Here is a 21493-nt window from a genome sequence, read left to right on the forward strand (position 1 = left end):
CTGCCTTTTCCTTCTAATTTTCATTTATGGCCGTCTTGTGATATTTTCTTGTCCCATATCGTTTCAGCAAAAGAGCTCCTGCCCTGCGCTGATATGACAGCTGAAAAAACCCGATCAAATCGACTCGACAAACCAGAGAAAAAACTCATCACAACAGCATATTCCCTGTTACCCATCCTATCTGAGAATATGCATGCTGCATTTGATGGCAGTCTAACATTGGTTTCAATGAAAACAAACAACTGACGCAATGCAGGAGATATCTCACAGCCTAGACCAGGGATTGGCTCCTACATTCTTTTCCTTGATAAATGATATCCATTCATTAAAAAAAAAAAACACACTCGGGTTGCTACAATTACAAGGACAAGAACCAGGTTTCAATTCACAGAAACCTATTTTGTTTAAAATCAACAAGCTTTGCGCACTGCATTTCAACAGCCAAGAAACATCACCCATATACGAGCTAGCATCGCTTCTCAACAAGAAAGGGGCAGTGGCGCCCCGTTGCACGGCACTATACAAAAAAATTAAGCCGGAGAATACAAAAGCCCAATCAACTTGGATCGAGTTCCAGTCCTGGCCAGATGGTTTCACAACTCTCCATTACTGGCACGGTTTTCTTCTATACAACTTCATTACACACTGTCGGTAATTCCATTTATGTACACTAAAAAATGTTTTCGCCTCGTAACCAGGGTACAACAAGAAGCAAGGGTCCACTTTCCCTTCTCAATCGGAAGCCTGGCACGGCATTCTTCATGCTTGCCAGGAATTAAACATTTATCAGACATCTATATCTTTCCTTTTGGTGTCCTGTTTCAATCCCAGGCCAGCCCTGCCACCTTCTTCTTCTTCAATGTATTATGAACACAGATCCTCCTTTTCCTTTGCTGAGGATGGCACACAAAACCCACGTAGGATTTCGATAAATAATAAATAGCTGCCACCAGCGGAAACAATCACGCTTAAATCAGTATTTCCCCTCCTCACCCCTGATTAGATGAAGCCGTCAAGCTCTGATCTGGCAGTGTCCAGGAAAGCAAATGCCCGCCAGAATCCCCACTAAGTAACTGCTTCAGGTCGCTTGTGAGATGAAGGGAAGTAACCGGATGTTTATGAAACTTCAGTACTTTGTGGAGAAGTAACCTGTACTCTGGTACCTTATCACCTAGATTTAGCCCACCGGTTGAACTGCTGGTAAATTTACTCAAGGCACTCTCTTGGTTGGAGCAGTGAACCATTTGCCACACCTTAACTGCCCCGCTCTGGTGACCTGTCACATACCAGTTTGTGTCCAGCCAATCGGAAAATGTACAACTCGTCACTGAGAGAATAGAATCAGAAGGAAGTTGGGATGTGTTGATCACAGCAAGGCAATCCCCATTGATGCTCCAGACAGCAAGCAGAATTCCAGCTGCTGTCATGATCTCACCAGTCAAGTCATTCACATAAATTGCTGAAATTGGCACAGGAAACTCTGGTAGCTGCCTAACAAAAACCAAGGAGCTGAGGTCCCATACAATAACCGTGCAGTCATCAGAGCCGCTTAAAATCAGCATGTATGGCTGGCTAACATGAAGGCATGTGATTTTGGCCGTGTGTCCACAAAGTGCATTCTCCAGCTGCAGATTTTGCAGAACGCGTGGACCATCCTTGCTGATTCTCCAAACGCAGAGTAACCCATCATCGGCTCCTGTAACCAAGACTTGACCATCATGACTAGCACTAGCACACTGAATCTGGCTGCTGCCCCCATGAAGATTCTCATGTGTTGAGATCAGTCTATCTTGATCATAGCTCATAAATCTCAAGCTGCGATCTGGGAAACCCCATGCAACATATTTGTTATATGTTGTAGGTTTGAGCAAACTGTTTGTGCCTGCCACAAATATTTTCTCGTGAACAGTAACAATCTGGGTAATGGCAGATGAGCTCTTGCGTATTTCATATGGAACAAGATGGGAGGAATACTTGAGTGGATGTGGAATCCTTCTATCAGAACGTCTTTTCACATGGGGCTTGAGGAATAGCTGCTTGGGTGTCTGCCCAAAGTGATTGATTTGTGCTAGAATGGAGGCTTTCATTGCAGGATCTGTAACCGAGTCTATGTCTACACTCCCCTCATAAGTGTAATGATAGAAAACATTCACAGCTTCTTCAGCTGCCTGTCAATTATGCAAGGAAAATATTAGATCATAAACAGGACGAGGCGGAGACTGATCCAATCACCCAAAGAAAAGAGTGGAAAAAAATATGGGCCAATGATGAGTTAAATCATCAAAATGGATGGTACATCCTGGTGTAAAAGTTGCACTTCCAAAGTAGTTGTAGCAGTGGAGTGATATATATTATTTTTTTGGGGTTGGGGGGGTAGCTAACCATGCAAACACAGAACTATTGCGCTGGAAGAAGCATGATCTTCGTCAAACAAAACAGTGAAAGCCATCAACAGTAAATAGACATCTAATAAAAGTAATCAATTTAAATATCATGTAAACATTGGACTGAGGTTTATTCTGCTGATCTGTCACCACCACTGATTTGCTACTGGACTTTCAGGGGTTACTTTTCAGAAAGGTAAAACAGAAGGAACAGCTCATTCGGAAGTACACGGTAGAAAAAAATCTATATTTTTTACAGTTGTTTTTCATGGATCTGGATGTGAATGACCTGCAAAAAGACAACATAGTTTTCTGACATAAAGAATGTTGAACGTACCTTCCCTCTCTGTTTATATCCAAAAATGAGATCTATCCAATGATGAAGATTTTCTGAAACAAAATCAGATTCCAGCGCTTCTCTATGCTTCCTAATGAACTCTCTAGCACTGCCATTCGCCCAAGGGGGTAAGACAACATCACCGACCTGACAATAAAAAAAAAAAAACCATGCATGCTTGCAATTTTTAATGGCTGGAAAAGGAATATAATTTTGTTTTTTGGATCACAAGTTCTTTCCCAGCAAATAATCAAACAAAATAGACTAGGCAAAAGTAAATAAATTTGCACTTTCAGAAACAAACCTTCTCTCCTGATTGTTTCTCTCCCAAATCAAGATTGAACCTGTTCTCCAGAAATTCTGGTATGTAGAAGAATTCTGGAATCAATTCCTTGACATCAGACGTGTTTCCTTTACCTGCTGCACTTAACCAAGTATCTCGAATACCGTTGAAAAGACGATCAGCATGATCGAATTGACCACCCTGCAGCTTCTGATTCTCTACACTGAATGGTGGAAGGCGTAGAAGGTAGAAGAGAACAATTCCAGCACTAGAATAGTGAGAGCCATAATGAAATTTTGGAACCTCTGGATCATCCCAGGTCTCGTATCTGAATAGAAAACCAAAAAGGTAAATGACAGAATAAATGGAAAGCAGTGAAAATAATCAGTGCTATACACACGAGGACTAACCTTTTCCTAAATTCCTCTTCTCCCTCTTGTGTCTGACAACCCATTGGTTTCTCAAGCTTACGAAATGATTTAGGATTGGACAAATCCAGATTTTCACTCTCATAATCAGAGAGAACCCATGGAAACACTGGATATTGGGTCAAATCACTGTATCCTCTACCAGCCAAGGTGTTGAGATGCATGAGATATTGGAAATTACTAATTTCTCCATTTTGCCACCTTTTAGAGAAGGATTTAGCCATTATCTTAAATAAGCGGCTGCCCTCATTACTTTCTTGTTTTACTGATCCAGAAATTGTAGTGTCCAACCTGAATCAAGAGAGAAAATTGTGGATTAAGCAATATTCAGTTCAAATATTCTGAGAAAGAAGCATCCAGGAAGGTCCATAGCAGCAGTACGTGACCAACATAAATATAATTGTGTCATCTTATTATCATTCTAAGATACCTCTATTAGCATATCCATGAAATTACAAACGGATGGAAAGAGGAATTAGGGAAGAGAGAAGGGGAAAAGGGGAGACAAATAGAGAAGAGTAGCAATATATAGGAAAACAATAACCTCAAATATCAATGTGCTTCCTCAGAGATTCAACTTTCAAATAGGAAATATAATAAAGTCCAAAACAAAACAAAAACCATATTCATAATTGATGCTAAAAAACATAATGAACCATAAAAACTTGATTTGCGAAACAAGAAGCAATATAAACTTAAATAAAATTTCTTCTTTTCAGAAGATGAAAGATTTTTAAAATCTTCCTTTCAGTCACTACCAAATTGCATGCATAAACTACATTAGCAGTAGACATCAGATAAAAATCTATTTTCAGAGCTGCTTACTTCAGCCTCAGAGGATGGAATGAAGGGAGGGAGTGGTGAACCACAACATCACACAGAAATCATATCTTGAGAATATGTTGATCTATCTAGATGTATTTCCCAAGTGTAGAAGGGATCTTAAGTAACATTTGAAAATGGAATGCAGAAACACTTCAGGATATTTTCCAATGCCACAGAGAATCGGTAGTGCAGTTGATGAAGCAGTTTCACCACTCTAAAGCAGCTGTATTCATTTAATAAAGACCTTTTTTCTTTTGTGCAATGCAGCTCATCTTTAATTACAGAGATTCAGTCAGAGTTGTCAAGCAACCTGAAAAAAAGTGCTGCATCTAACTCTTTACTTAGGGGTTTGGTTTTTTTTTAATCCATCCATCCATCCATTATTGTTATTATTATTATTTTGGCTGGCAAGGGCCATGCAAACATAAATCCTTGATAAAACTGTTCAACCTGCATTCCATTGTGATGACACCTACCAACATGAAACCTACAGACATGTGCTAGAAACAACAACAATCAAATGATGAAGAAAAAATCCACGGTATCAATCACTGAAAACTCAATTTGCTGGATAAATAAACAATACCTTGACTTGGATTTCTAACAAGGGTGCTATATATAAGTATTCAAGCTATTACAAAGTACAAAAACCAGAAGCAAGCAAAACAGAAAAACCACCTAACTAGGAAGTAGAACTAAATCTGTACTAAGCTAATACAACTACTACATAGAAACTATTAAAATTCCTAAAGACTAGAAAAAAAATCATGAATGATAAAAAAAATTCAAATATCAATCCTATCAAGACTGGCATAGTGACATCAAATGTTAAAAGCTTGCTCTCTAACCTTTTTCTGTTCATGTGCACCAAGACATGAAGGATCATGCTCAACCCTTACAAGATAAACAAGAATTATTTTCCAACTCCTAAACACTTGAAAAATCTAATATAACAACATACATTCAGCATAAAATAATCGATACACAGCTACAGCATAACATTCATATACAACACGTGAAGCATAGAAATTTATACTTGGTCAAAAAATAATTGGCAGATGCAATTACTAGTTAATGGCAAGTATGCACAACCACAAAACAATCATGAAAGAAAAATTCAAAAGCAATGAGTAGTAGAATTCATACATGCTATTCCTTGGAAGGTTCATGGCAACCAGATTTTTGAACACTTCTTCTCTCTCCTTTTTGTGGAACACAAGTAGATCGTTGCATCCATCCATGCTGAATATCTCAACAGCAACAGGTCGGAGCTGGTAATCACGTTTCAGAATCTCATGAACACTATTGAGCTTCCACATATGCCAGGGATGGGGTAAATTACCACTAGTACACACTTTCTCCTTGCCCCATGCACCACCATTGTAGGCCCATGCCCTTCCACCAATACATGCCTTTGCTGTTGTGCTCCAGGACGAAGTTGACTTGGACTGGAAATCAGCACTGCCTGTAACATCCTTCTTTACACCCAAAGCCTGATCAATAACAGAGAGTTCATCCTCACATTCTTTTTCACAAATACACTCAGAATCGTCGATGTAAAAGTTCTCGATTATGTATAACGAAAGTTCCCCTATCAAAAATATACCATCATGCTTGTCCAAACCCACAACTCGCTCACAGTTATATTTCAATCGTATCTTTTCATGAGGTTCCAAATATGGTCGGATCAAATATTCACCATTATCATTTAGTCCTTTATCTGATTTATCTTCCATGATTATGATTTCATCTGCTTTATTTGACAATGATTGCATTGGAGTTCCAACGTCAGATTTTTCTTGTATGCTCTCTGACATTGGGACAGAAACAGCACTAGACTTGACACCAAACTCAAGTGCTGAGTAAAGACTTGCTTCATTCATGCTACTAGCTCGATCATCATTCCATCCATTTCTAGCAGAATCTTCTCCTTTCACATCATCTGATTCTTTAAAAAATTCACCATACATCTCACCACCCATGCCATTTTGTTTGGCACCATCAGTTAAAAGATGAAAAAATGATTCAGTGCAAGTATCAGGAGCATCAGCACCACCCTCGTATTTTCCTTTGGACAGATCTGCTTCCCCCAACTCAAACTGTCCATCAAGAACATTTTGGATGGTGTCAACCCTCAATTTGCAGCGCTCAAGCTTTTTGCGCATCCTGTATGGACCTTCAATGGGACAAAGCTGCCATTCAGGATCTTCAGTTGCAGAGGATTTCTGCAGTGGGATTATTCCACGCTCGTGTACAAGTTGTTGAAGAAGGGTTTGCCACTCACTTTCAGCGTGGAGGACCCATCCATACTTGTCTTGGCGGACAACTCGTAACTCAGTAGACATTGCATCACGAAGCATTTCCAAAGCATATCTTCGTTCATTTACCTGTTCCCAATGTTTTTGGTCTGACTTCAAAATATCACGTGATCTTCTCCCCATTTCCCTCCTACGACGACCCTCCATACCTTTAATTCTCACTCCTGGAAATTTTGCTGATCCAGCAATACACTGAACCCACATAATGGCTGCACACTGCTCCAATACTTTGTTGACCATCGGCTCAGAACTCCGTAGCCACTCAAAGAAATTAGATAAACTTCCAGTCAATAATTTGTCAAAACCACCATGCAGTGCATCCATGTGCTGCCCTTGATTTGGTTTAGAGACAAGCAAGTCTTCTAGTGCAGCCCTGCGAAGCACCAGCAGATACTTGACAATATCTACTGCCATGTTCTGAACATTTCGCCTTTGGTCACGGAGAAGAGATACTAGATTTACACAAAGACAGCAATTCAAATCAGTATCAACATTGCTGGGACAGAGAATAACGCGCTTGTGAGCAACTAGCAACTGTAAAACCGTGCAGATATCAATTCCTGAATCTTCTTGTGAAGAATTGGAGGATAATTTTTTCTTGGGCTCAATAAGTGAACCTAGGCATGAAAGAAGATCATCCTCTCCAATGGTGGCCAAAAATGATGGCAAAAAACAATACATTACCATTCGATTTGTGTTCCTAAGTAGTGAATTTATATAAGTATCAAGTTGCCTGCTTCCTCTTGTAATAGATAACAGACTCTTTCCTGCAGGAGCTGCTTCTTCAATGCGACCATCTTTGTTTGCCAACTGTAACAATGACAACAAGAACTCTAGAGTTTTCAACACGCCAGCAGGTTGAGGAAAGGCACCCATATAGACACGGTCTACTATCATCCAGCTTAATGATTCCAAGTTCGAGGTCCATCGAATTTTGTCTAGCTTTTTCTCATCTTCCTCATCATCACGCAAAAGACGCCTTTCCACAAAGTTCATCAGTCTGCTAAGGCACAAACCCTGGAAAACTAAAACTGATTCAGCATCAACATATAAAGGTACTGTTTCCAAGATGCCCTCTATAACCTGTGCTGCTTTAATCTGCTCAGTGATAAAATCAGAAAGAATTTCTGCCATGAAATCTAACATGGCAGTCGCTCCTGCAGAACAAGGCCCACCCCCATAGCCAGAATCATCTATTTCAAGGAGAATCTTTGAGCTAATTGCCAAAAATGAGTTTGCAGAAGATGGCCCTTGGGAACTTGACTTCAAGCCTGCAGATGGATCAAATTCACTAACAGACATAGAAGACTCCATGGAAGGAGTGGCTTGTAAAGAAGCTTTGTGTTCATTGGGGGACGCATTGCCAAGCCAAGATGACAATGGAACAGCTGGAGATGAAGATGGTGTGAGGGGAATTCTTGAACTTGACTTCTCAGATATAATAGGAGAATCTGGTATATTAAGAGAAGCTGAACTCTGGGATTCTGCCTGTCGAAAGGAATGCATATTGCCATCAACATTATGGATATTGAATTCATTTGAGCTGGAGGTGGCAGAAACCAGGTCAACATTATCCCCATCCAAGTTCTGGAAAGGTGGGACACCCTTGGCTGATTTTTTCAATTCCTCGTGAGAATTAGAGATGCCAATCTCTGTTTTAACATCAGCCAAATCATTTAGGGACATGGGCATATCTTCAGAACTTGTACTTGCATGCCCCTGAGGGAAGCTTCCAATGCTAATGGAGGTCTTTGCAGATTTTTCTTGTTCAAGAGGTAAGCTTGAGAACGTATTTTGAGAACTGCTGGTATCATCACAATCATTCAAGTCCTTTTCTTCTGCCTTATCAGAAAGCTCTTTCACCATCATCACTGCATAAGCAGCCCTGCAAGAAAAACAAGGCTTGTCCAATCACAGTACTGCTAGAGTAATTAAAATTGGAAATAAGGAGTTCAAAAAATGTCAACGTGGCATCCAGAAAAGAGGATACAGATTGCAGGGTGTCTGAAAACAAACCTAATACAAGAAAAATAAAGGTCGATGCAGCTTTCAAGAAATTCAGGCCTTCTGCAAACGGTTGAAAAGGGAGGACACATCTTTGCAAGATCAACCATAAATCTCAGGACTGCAGTTGCAGCAGCAGGAGCTGATGCCTCACCTCCCATTAAGCGTGCTGCATATGTCTTATGCATCAAAGCTTCACCTTGAAGCTCTCCTGTCATGTCTGCATTTCCTTCCACAAGCTCTGCAACAAGGCTAGCACCAACCTGGGAAAGATTGCCGGTTTGATGAGCAAGCATTGACTGCCTGCTTAACCTATCAAATGTAGATTTTGCCATCGCAACCACTGATTCCAACAGTTCCACATACTTCAACTCCACATAGCTTCCATCACTTGGAATAAGGGCATGAAAATCTAGCATGCGCACTTCTGGTAGTCTGGGGTACACAGGCTTTCCAAATACCAGACAAAACAAAATATAATATATATCAGGAGAATCATAAAAACTAGGAAGCACCCGCATTAGACCCTGATAACCACCACTTGTGCGAAATTTAAGAGCAAATGTGGGAGAAGAAGCAAGTGAAACACCAAGAAGGGTCATGATCCACCTCATGCTTGTAGGATGGACAGCTTCATCAAGAAAATACGTGACCAGTTTTGATGACACAATCTTATGCCACTGCTCAAGTAACTCGTCTGATTTGATAGTTACTTGTAGATCAATAAGCATCTCTAGGAGCATATTCCTTACAATTACATGCTTACCCATAGACTCTCGCACTATTTGATGCCTTAGTTTCAGTTCAGGTGGATCAAAAGTCATAATCACAAACCTTACCACATTCTCTAGTTCAGAAGCCAGAAATCCATCTTCCAAAATGACCCCGAGCAACACCACTAATTTCTCCAATACAGGAACTTCAACATCACCACGCTGCAACGTGACTAGCAAATGCTGAACAAGGTTTATTCGACGCAGAACCGTAAGGTTGTGACTCCTGTACCAATGCATGGACACCAAATGCTCCAGAAATCCTAGAAGTGCAATTTGAATTGAAACTGGGGCAGTCACCCACAAAGTCCAGTCCAACAAGACATGCTCAACCATATCTGCATTTGACAAGACAATACAATTTGAAGTTTCAACTAGCACATCAGAATTCTCTAGCTCAGAAATATGGCTAAATGAATCTTTTGGCACAGAAAAATCATCCATGTCCCCATGAGATCCAACTGAAGAAATCTCATCACGAAATTTTGACAAGCTGAGCACCTCAAAGCTAGTTTCCTGCATAGAGGTGGCTGGTGATAAAGTAGCTTGCCTGCGTTCCAACTTCTTTGGTTCAGAAAATGAAGCCTCACAAGCAGCAATTTGAAAAAAAATCTCAAGAGATTGCATGTCAAATAATGACATTCTACGACGCAGAAACAGAGCAAGCAAATGGTATCCCCTATATTTTTTCATATCTTTCACATTCTGGGGATTCTGATGAAGTGCACAGGCAAGCAATGTCAAAGCCATGTGAAGCATATCCCTGGTTTCAGCTGCTTCGACAAGGGCCAGGACAACAGCCATACCACCTACGGGACGGATTGCATCACCAATTACAGATTGCCTACAAACATAGATGTCTCCGTGAAGGCGTCCAAATCGCGGGATACCTGAAGCAAAAATAAAAAAAAAATGACCAAGGGGGGAAGGAGGGAGCGCAGGAGCTAGTATGGAACAGCCCCCGACTCTACATAAATTGCTTGAAACATAAAATCCAGATTTTATTCACTCACCCCCAATAGGAGAGGCAGCAGCCGACATAGGATCAACCAGATTGAGCAAGGAGAATACTCCAGATGCTAGAACAGATTCGGTACATGTTCCATCAAATGCAAATATAAGTTTCTTTCCAGAAAGCTGCAATGAGAGGTTTCCTAATCTCTCCAAATCCCAAACAATCCCACTACCATCTGCTTTAGAACCCCCCTGCTTGTTAGTACTTTCGAGCTTCGGTGTAGCCAATGGCAAGTCAGCATCTAATGAATCCAAGATGGCCATACTACCACCGCCACAAGCCTGGTTAGGGACAAAACGTAGAAGGTCTGTGTCTTGGAAGAGCCCTCTGTATCCCCTACCAAGAATGTACATGAAACATATACACCCTGATGTAAGCACCTCCTCAAAAAGGTAGCAAGAACGAAGTTTCCACGTCAACTTGCTAACTTTCGCACAATTTAGTGGTGTCCCAATGGTGACCTGCAAGGGTTTTCCAGCTGGGGATGGTGAATATCCTAGTTTCCCTGTGTGTTTTAGCTTTCCATTGAGGTACACATTTGCAACACTAGTTTGAAATAGTCCAGCAAGAGCATTTGGTTTGCTATGAACAACAGCAAGGTGATGCCATCTGCCTTCTTCAAATTCTAATCCAGAAAAAGACAAGGCACTAGAGTTGCTAGTAGCAAGGGTTAGAACACCATCCTCCTGAAGATAAAGTTCTGCATAATATGTGCTATCATCGCTTGCCATACCAACAGAAAATATACGGAGAATATGCTGCCCATTTGAACTACTACGCCTTTTGGAAGGGCCAGCTTTTGATGGCTCTGTGTCCTTTGCTTGTGATTTCAAGAAATGTCTAAACTGGAACCAACAAACAAATGAATAACCTGCAGAAGGAGGCCAGGACCTTTCTCCCAGAGACACCTGAACAGCAGCATGGCCAATCTTACTCATGTCCATCTCGACAAATGGTGCCAAAGATACATTTTCTGAGGCCATATCTTCCATGAGAATCAACCTCTCCATCATATCAACAAGAATATGACCTGACTTCATAAGCCTCATTTGCAGAATGTATCTAATAAGCAGTCTGAGTTCTGATGCAGATAACCTATCAGAAAAAAATATAAACCTTAGTTTCTAGGATAATCATTGTCAAGTAAATAACCACACATTGTGTTCTCCAGAGACATACCTATATGCACCAAGAACTTCCACAATCTTCAGTGTGTACAAAAGCAAAGGAGATGAGCCTGGAAGGAATGGATGGATTGTCTCCAACAGAAGCTCCACACAGTCTACACAAGTGATTGAGGGGGGGGGGGGGGGGGGGGGTTAGTTAGACATGCAAACATGCAGACAAAAGAATAATAAAGACAATCAATAAAACAGGAGGGATTGCAAGAACAAAAAATTCATTTCGCACCTACAGAGGTGAGGTTTTCCTGGTTAAAGGGTCCAGCATGGGCAAGCCTTTCTATAAGGTTCAGTACTTCTAACTGCATTTTGGGAGTGAAGAGCAACAATAAGCGGATCAGAACTCTAACAGCAGCAGCATTGTACACTCGTTCCTTATCAGGATTAAACAAACCTGATGGACTAGTTAAAAGAAAACCAGCTGACCCAGATTCAATCATATCAGTTGGCAAAGCACTGTCTGGAGACAAGAATGGTGGAAGCACGATTTCAAGAGCAAGCTCTGATAACAACTGTATGACTTGCTTTTCACATTCCACACAAAGCAAGCCAGACTCAGATAGAAGATCATAAAAGGTGTGGGATGATATAATAGCATGCAATTTTGTCCTGTTAATGGCATTATCACACACTGCAGCTGTCATCAGGCGCAGGAGGTATGTGAACACCTTCATGTAAACCTCTAAAGAAGATTCTTCTGTCTGTTCTCCATCACCTTGGAAACTGTGGAGTGTGGTCAGCATAAGAGAAAACCCAGTGGCTTCACCAAAGACCCTCTGAGCTGAAGTATTCACACCCAGTATGCGCCACAAGGCACCCATTGTGTCACATTTTGCATCACTTTGAAGCCTATACTGATGTCCCATGCTGCTTGTAACCATTCCGCTTTTGAGAACCTCAACAAGCAAACCTAGTTCTTCAGGATGAGCCTGGTAAATAAAAATCGAATGTTTCTTTTGGCATGAGCTTCTGAAAACTATTGGGGATTAATAAGAAAAAGAATTCAGTTATACATGCATGAGAGCATGCAAATCTATTATGACTATTCAAACATTTAACAGTTTCGTAGCATGCTCGCATACCTGTGCAGTATCTTCAGTGATCAAACATGACAATATCCGGAGAACCCCAGGACGGTGAACATTAGACACAAGAAAAGGAAGAACAATGGTCACACCATTAGCTGATCGAAATGATGCTTGACTGGCTTCAGCTTTCTTCACTAAAGAGACCATACAATCCCATGCAACAGATATTGCGCCCTCAATTTCAAAAATAGGGAACTTCCCTGAAACACCAGATTCCATTAGCTTCGGTGAGGAAAGAATAGCATCTTTACTGTCCATGTGTTTCTTGAAACTACTTGAGCTAGATTTTCTTTCTGACTGACTAGGACTAACAGTTTGCTGTTCTAGACCCAAAATAAACTTGTGCTGCTTCAGATCATCTAGCAGAACCTCCAGTAAGCCAACTTCTCGCAGGACTTTTTTGTACTGTTGATCAAAAGATAAAAGTTTCAAAAAGAAAGAGAGTATGGTGTGCTTCAGCTCTGATGCTATCGGTTGCTGCAATAGGCAACAAAGAGAAAGCAACTCTTGCTCGGGAACACAATTCACAACAGTCACAGCATATTCTAGAATTTTCAAGATTATATCTTGCAATGATGGTGGGAAACCAGCCATGTTTAAGATCAAAAGTGGAACCGTCCGTAATTGCTGACACAACTTATAGTTTTCAAGATGACTTGAGAATATCTTAAAGATTCTATTTAATACTTCTGCCTGCAGTTCGGCACTGTCTGCCTTTAGGAAAATGTCTTGCAACATCTGGACTGCTTCAAGGTCTTTAACTTTACCATTGTCTTTCTCCCAATTTTCATCAGCAACACGATCTAAAGATGACATGCGACTTCTGCCATGGCGGGTGTGAGAAGGTTTGGAACTTTTGCCTCCAGGCCATGCTGTAGATTCAGCAGGACCAGTTTGAGATAGATTAACGAGTACATCAAGCAACCTAGATAATGCAGGTGATAACTGAGCTGGTGAAGGGTCTTCTTTTTCTGTGAAATCCTGTCTTCGTTCATCATTCATCACATGAGAAATACCTGCTATACCATCAAAGGCACAAGAAGTCTTGGAATAAAAAGACTGAGAGTCCTGACTTTTTGGCAAAGAGGATAGAACCAAAGCAAACTGCACAAGGAACTGATAGCCATGGGCATTATGTATGTCTTCCCTGAGCCTGACACCACCAGCTTCTACAATTCAAAATTGTACAAAAAATAAGCGGTAACATACATATAACAATTTTAGAGCTCAAAATAATCTGAATTCCAGATTATTCTGGAGCAATAAATTAATATATTTTACATCTTGTTTCAGCAGTCAAGACCACAGAATTTTGACCCATTGATCTTATGGAATTCAAGAAGTAAAACGTATGGCCACATTACCCTGTCTGTATGACAATTCCACACATTCAAGTAACAAGTCCACAATGCCCATGGTGTAGGCAGAATCACCACAGTCTGGATTGAAATCTTTAACTGCCATTAAAAGAACTTTTATCTGCACATGAAACAGAGATATCACCCAATGAGCAGGATCTGTAGAAAATAAAACAAGACAACAAACTACACAAGTTATTATAACCAGAAACAAGACACTGACAAGGGTTTTTTGTTCAATAAAGGCTTCACTAGCAAAAAGAATGGCTAAATTCTATGTCATGACTAGAGTAACAACACACTTCCAAAACAAGGTTAGTTTTAGGACAACAAAGGCATGTTTCAAAATTGTCAAGATGTTCAAAATTAGGTCAACAGACAAAAGCCTACAGTACTGTCTCAAAGTTTATTCCAATTGATGACTTCACAGAGAAGGGTATATAGTTAGCTACCAAAGGATATACTGGTACATCACATGCAAAAGGTTAACGGTACACAATACACTACTAATTCCAGGATGCATTATTACAGGAAAAGCGTGAACAGATCACTTGGTCAAAAGTTAAGAGCATGAAATGGATGTACAACTATGATCTCTTGTTGTCTTTGTAAAATGATTTAATGGCGACCCCCTGCAATTCACTTCTTATCCAAAAAAACAAAAAAGAACTGTGGCGAACCAATTGCATGCATTTGCCCTGTGATTCTCATTTCGCACCAATAATCTTATGGTTAGAACTGCTTGTGTATTACAATTCTGTGGTTTTCATTTGCAGTTCACTTATACCTATATACATGATAATAGAGTTTTTATATCAAGGATTGTCTAAAACCAATTCAATTACTTAATTCAACCATATAAAACCAAACTAGAAAAGTTCTAATTATTGTGTCAGCAGACTTTAGACAGATTTAGGTGATACGAACACAAAGTTAACTTTAGTATTGAGAATTGGTAACAACAGCTTAAATCCCAGTAAACTTTTATAGAGAAGCTGCTGAAGAGACCAGAAGGGTCCATCATTCCATATTCTTCAATATAGAAAATGGGACAGATGAAAATGTAGATTACAAGTTAACTACAGTACTGTATGCTTTTCTAATGTAATTCTTATCTGCGTATTGCCAATACCAGATGGTGTTTGCGTATGTATCTTGCAGTGCTTCCATTGTCGTTGACTAAAAGAAGACCAAGTATCTGAAGCAACCAAAAACAGATAGAAGCAGTTTCAAACAGTGAGCCATGAAGCTTGCCTGAATCTCTTTAAGAGGCTATAATTTTAAGATTCATGTGCAGCTCCATTACTGCATTTATGGACCAAAGGCTATACATTTACCTGCATTGCATGCCTATGAAGTTGTATGCTGTGCAGGGGAACAAGACCTTCTTTATACCGAGAAAATATTGTTAAAGACCCATTTGCAACCATCTGAAACAGCGACTGAAGTGAATCATCTTCAATCAAGCTTTGTGCAGCTGAAGGATGACTTGCTAATGCTTTCATAATATGCATTACGCTTCCCTCCACCTGTATGGAAAAAAAGAGAAAAAAATAGACTTCAAATGCCTAATTCTAGTCTGTAAATACATAAAGGCAAATAAAAGTGTTAGTGTCTGAGATGATATTACACAAGTTTAACCCAAACCATGTCAAACATCATATGGTTAGTAAACACAACCAGAAGAGCTAGCACATAAAAAAATCTACCTCAAGCCGGCGAACTTGCTCTAAAGCACCATCTTGATCTTTTTCAGGTGGAAGTGGTCCTTCAGAGTTTGTGAGCTTTTGCCTTTGATTGGCTTCAGTGCTCAGAAGGGCATTAAGAATGTGAATGAGGCAGCATAATATTCCAGAATCAAGGAGAGACTGTTTATCAATAGGCTGAAAAAAAGAAAAAGAAAATTCCTTAAAATGCTTTAGTAAAAGTAGCATAACAACAAGTGTTAGAATTCCCTCTAGTTGACAATACTACTTTCTAGCCTCATTTACCAGGCAGCTTAAATAGCAAAACAGTTTCAATCACTCAAAATCAATTTCCATTTACTTTTGACAAGGGACTGCAGATTAGCCGAACACTGACTACAGAAGGAAACAAATATAATTTCAACCCCGAAGCTTTTTGTCTTCTTTATTTTATCTCAAGTTGGTGATTATAAGAGAAACATACCCCGGACACAAGGGCTTCAACAGCAGTTAACAAATTTGAACCGGGACTGATGTCATCCTAAAAAAAAGGCAGGGAGAACATGGCTTCTATTAACAAATTATCAGGATGAAAGAGGAAAGGACAACATTTTGATAAAAGCTTTTAAAAGAGGCAAACCTTTGTAACTTCAGAGAAAAATCTCAACACTTTCTCTACATCCAATGATCTTGTTTTGCTGCCGATTTTTAATTTATCAATATCGGTTACAAATGCTCTTCCCACGACAAAAGAGAATATGTGTGTTTCAACTAGCCTGTGATTCATCAAAAATGGCAAATATCTTCAATCGTGCAAAGAACCATGCAAAGCACTGAAAGCAGAAATCTTATTCAACAAATAAATACAACTGCCAGAGCTGCTGTTGACATGCATTCCTGAATTCATACGAAGCAAGAAAAGTAGGATATCTTATGCAACTGAGAAAATCACATAGATTTGCAAAAACAATTATTGAATGAAATAAAAGGTGGAAGCCAATAGAAACTTCTGTGGATACGAAATAAGTTTCATGGATGATCCTGTGCCTAAAGTTGTTATGAGATCCAAGAAGAGTTATAGTCGCCAAGAGTAGACTGAATTTTTCAGAGAAAACAGATTGAGAAAGTGCAGTTTGAACAATCAGTATGAAAATGCTAGCCAACTCTTAGTTGATAAAGAACTATATTCATTATAGAAAGAGAAATGTTAACTACCAATGTAGAATAAGAAATTCTCCTAAGAGAAGGGAAAGGATAATAAGAATGGAAAAGGATGTTATAGCGATGACTCTTTTCAAACCACAGACATAGAAACACCTCTAAAGTCACTTGAAGTAGTACATCTAAAGTAAAACTTAAACACTATAATATCCTGTAATTGTTGCCTTGATGTAAATTAATTCTTGAAAATTCAATAATACAGCTGCATCAGATGCGTGGAATAACCACAAACACAGCATGCCTAACATGATCTTTTTAATCCTTCTATTGCAAATGACAATCTTACAAGTACTATGAATTAAATAATGGCAAAAGAAAGCTAAAACCAGTCCAGCAAATCAAAAGTGGAAGACCGTCCATACATGGTGACTAATTGAGCTACATTAGCGTGCTGCTTCACTAATCTACAAAAAACATCTACAGTCAAATTCAAGGCCGTTTCTTTCTCCTGCATAGGCAATGAAAGAGCTATCAGCAATCACTATTTGTTTTACAAGTAATGATAAATTGCAGGAAAACAGTGATGAGATATCAAAAAAAAGGATGGCAAGTAAAAACGACAGGAATCACGAACTTTTTCGGAGCTGGATGAGCGGAACTCCTCCCAATATCTCTTGAAGTCCAATTCCAACTCATGTCTATCTCTGCATTTCATAGGGGGGAAAACAGGAAAAAAAAAAAAAAAGGAACACAAACGTTTACACTGGTGTGAAATGCTAAGCTTGAATGTGGTAATAATAGATCAGAAACTTACAACATGTAAATCCATATATTTACAACGGTATAGATCATAGAATAATAAGACTAGATTTAGGGTTGAATATCAAGATAGGAAGATACAGATATGCATTATTGACAACCAGAAAGCTGGTGAATCTTATGATTTAACTTCGCCTAAGTCTGGTAAAATAATGCAAAAGGGTTAAAACTGCTAATTAAAGTTGATAAACTATGGTGAAGCATGAGATCTTTTGAGATTACAAATATGAAGGTTTTCATAGATTCAAGTGCAACTTTATACAGAGACAACTTGATCCTATAAATTCCTGCTATGAACATAGTAGCAAAAATTGCAGCATCAGCATCCCTTGTATGATAGAAAAGAAAGCACAAGCACAAGGTATTATCAGTATAGACATTTACTAGAGAGAGGGAAACATTTATGGGGAAAGATTTGCCGGAACTAATCCAAACAATAACAGAATTGCATTTTGAAAGCATTCATAGTCCAGTTATCATTGAGTCAGTGCCCAACACACACCTCGCCAAATGCTAAACCTAGATGCAAATCCTTGCAGTATGAGGTATTCTGGTAACTAATGGTGAACTAAAAGTCACCAGGAAAACAACAGACACAACAACAACCAAGCTTCGATCCCAGAAAATGTCGTCATTGCTTACTTTGAAAACTAATACCATCCACGATTCGCCTATTTGAATTATAAAGCTCCTTCATACTAGTTTTGAAAAGAGCGAGAGAGAGAGAGATCATCATCAATTCTACATTAGGCATAGTCTATCACAGTCTTGTTATATCTTAGACCTTTAGAATCTAAAAACTTTATCCGTATTTTCCCTAAAAAATAAAATCAATTCAATACATAAATTTGTGCATCGCTACTGGATATTACTAATTTAAGAATGTATTACTTAATCAAAAACAACAAATCGCCAAGTCGTATTTACAAAACAATAGTCAACAGAGCTCATCTAATCCGCTTACAGATCAAAATTCAAGAGCAGTCAACGCTGATTACGCTTCAATTTCAAATGTGAAACTAAAAACGCACCAAATCAATCATATACTAAACAAATAAATAAGCGATGAACATGTATGATAAATAGAAAATATTTTTTAAAAAAGGAAGAGAAAAGAACCTGGAAGGAGATGCAGAGAAGTCTTGGAAAGTGGAAGAAGAGGAAGCATTGTGTGAATAAGCAGGCGATGAAGGAGGAGGAGCAGTATTAGCTGGTGAACTAGAAGATGGAGAGTGAGTTAAACCGACCTTCTCTTTTATATCCTTAAGCAATGTTACCCATTTCATCGTTTTCTCACTTTCAATTCTCTTCTACGATTCCCTCTCATCCGACGACGACGACTGACGGACGACGATTCAATTCAGTATCACCAGATCCAAAGCCTTGTTCCAGATTATTACAATGCTAATACTGATAAATATCTACAAGGATCTCTATGGCTCTCCTTCCCTGGCTCAGAATTAAAATAATTAAGGAAAGAAAATAATAAAACGAAGAAATTGAATCGATTGAGCAAGAATGGGAGAGGAATGATCGGAGTCGGGATTTATGGGCAGCAAGATCTGGGGGATTTAATTTCTCCGTTCGTGTCTTGTGTCTTGCTGTTCTTACTTAATTTTAAAAAATTTATAGGGGAAATGTGAAATTTTTTAGCCCTAAAAAAGGGAAACGCGACTTCGGCTATGATTATGAGAAAGTAAACCAGGCAGAAGAAAAAAACAAGGATAATAGAATGACGATTATTTTTTATGATTATTATTGTTATGAGTTAATCAAGAAAATTCCTCTCTCTCTACTCGACTGCTGTTTTTGGACGGCCACTCCGCGCCTTGTTTCTCGCTCCATGTCTCTCTTTCTTTCCCGTTTTCGTTTCTTTCTCTGCCTACGATAATCATTTTTTTATTATTAATTTGTTTTCTCGCTCTAAAAAAGACTTCCTATATGTCCACATAGAAACGCTGCCTCTCCTCGACCACGTCATCGTGGGATCCACGACGCTGGGGTACTCCACGTGGCGTCTCCAGGTTGTCGGACAAGACGTGATTTCCTCTTCGCTTTTGGTCTTTATTCGATCATTAGTTTGTTTTTAAAAAAAAAAGTTTAAAAAAATATTTAAATTTTATTTATTTATTTTAAATTAACTTTTTTAATTTAAATTCTATAGTTTTTATATATTAATATTAAAAATAAATTTTAAAGAATAAAAAATATTATTTTAGTAAATTTTTAAATAAAAAAAATATCTTTCAAAATAACCGTAATAACAAACAGGCAGTTTACACTGTAGATTCCACATTGGATTACGAGGGAGGTTCTAAATAAACTTTAAATAGCTGCTTTTGAGGCTCTTTACTGTGCACTAATATTGTTTTGGGCGGCATTTGAGTGAATATTGATCGAATCTTTTCCACGTTCCTTAATGCAAAGGCATCTAATGTCGTGAGTCGTGGCTATTATTGATTACTGCTCCTTGAGATCTAAATGAGAAGTTGGGATGGATAGTTTTCTTTTTTGCAGAGATGTATATAAAAAAAAAAAAGCGTGATTGCTTAATGTTACTTATAAAGATATATAGTATAATACAGTGATTATTTTAATTGTTAGGTAGATTATAAATTTTTATTAAATAGAGTTAAAACTGTTATTTGACTTGTGACAACACGCAGAATACTTTTTTTTTGACAAAATAAATATGCATGTTTTTCTAATTTTTTTTAATTGTAAGAACAAAAACAAATAGAAAAAAAATTGAAAATAAAAATAATTTATTCAAAAATATAAGATAATCATAATAACCTGTCAAACTCATAATTAAGTTCATATATCTATTTAATTACACACCAACAAGGTGTATGGCACCTTTTTATATCAAACAAAAAAAAATAAAAAAAAATATAGATATAGGTTAAGTGTGGGATTGAAATAAAAATAACCTCAATCTATTTAAAATTCATGATAAAATAAGTTTTTTTAAGTATTAAAAACTTTAAAAACAAACAAACAAAGAAATGATGTATTAAAAAAAATAAAACACTAAAAATACATTAAATAAAAAAATGACAGGGACATGGACTACTCATTCACCAAACCCATAAAAAAGCTTGAATTGTGGGTTAGGCATGTTAAAGAGCTTTAACATATGAACCCGACCTTTAAAATGGATGATGGGTCACCTATCTTTTATTTTTAAAAGAATATATAAATGATTTATTGTCTACTAACATAGTTTTCAGCGAGCAAGGATTTTTAAAATGGAATCATGTGTATCTTTTAATTATAAGTTTGATTTTTAATTTATTTTTATTTCAAAACACTTAGACATGCTAATAAACCAATTAATAACCTTAAAAACCATATAAAAACCCGAATTCAACTTGAAACTATAAATATTTTCGAACTCATATATGTTTCTAGGTAATTTAAAGGTGAAAAAAATACTTAAATAAAATTTAATTTTTTTATCAAATAAAATTTATTGAGATCAAAATTGATAATTTTAATGAATAATTTTCTTTATCCACCGTAGAAATTCTACGAACACTGAGTTTAAAATAAGCATGAAGCATGATGAAAGGAAATGTGTGAGGTAGATCGAGTCATTCTACAATACGCTGTTTCCACTGCTCATATTTTCTTCCTATCAAACTAAGCGGACTAGAAATGTTAGGTGAATAGAGGGCGATGTCTTTTGTCTTGTATCCTAGAAACAACCAGGGCCGCCGCTTGTCAAGGATGAAAGGAGGCCATAAATTCGTAGCTCTACCACACTCATATCCAGCAAACCTTATACTAGCCCCCCCAGCTATTATTTTTTTCAATTGAGTCCTCCAACTG

At 38.2% G+C, this 21493-nt stretch overlaps 1 protein-coding gene across 1 annotated transcript; it reads right to left on the minus strand.

Moving 5' to 3' along the window:
* Positions 1–398: 398 nt before the first annotated feature.
* On the minus strand, positions 399–19544 carry LOC133692083 (protein SPIRRIG-like). The gene is made up of 19 exons (XM_062112766.1): positions 18779–19544; positions 17475–17544; positions 17263–17348; positions 16320–16455; positions 16164–16220; positions 15704–15877; positions 15332–15523; positions 15127–15192; positions 14001–14115; positions 12631–13805; positions 11778–12477; positions 11547–11649; positions 10366–11462; positions 8592–10242; positions 5404–8460; positions 3415–3723; positions 3026–3332; positions 2722–2868; positions 399–2168 (listed from the first exon to the last, which is right to left on the minus strand). Exons 1-19 carry the CDS (start codon positions 18943–18945, stop codon positions 990–992), a joined length of 10788 nt encoding a protein of 3595 aa, XP_061968750.1. The 5' UTR covers positions 18946–19544; the 3' UTR covers positions 399–989.
* Positions 19545–21493: the final 1949 nt, after the last annotated feature.

This window comes from Populus nigra, chromosome 4 (assembly GCF_951802175.1).
Source record: "Populus nigra chromosome 4, ddPopNigr1.1, whole genome shotgun sequence".
Taxonomy (NCBI): domain Eukaryota; kingdom Viridiplantae; phylum Streptophyta; class Magnoliopsida; order Malpighiales; family Salicaceae; genus Populus; species Populus nigra.

Bases quoted from the DNA above. Each gene is read 5' to 3' on its own strand.
- LOC133692083 (XM_062112766.1), bottom strand. From the start codon at position 18,945: ATGAAATGGGTAACATTGCTTAAGGATATAAAAGAGAAGGTCGGTTTA. The intron at 13,806-14,000 runs GTAATGTGGCCA...TTTGAATTGTAG, and splicing joins GGAATTGTCATACAGACAGG to AAGCTGGTGGTGTCAGGCTC. The intron at 11,650-11,777 runs GTGCGAAATGAA...TCACTTGTGTAG, and splicing joins GGAAAACCTCACCTCTGTAG to ACTGTGTGGAGCTTCTGTTG.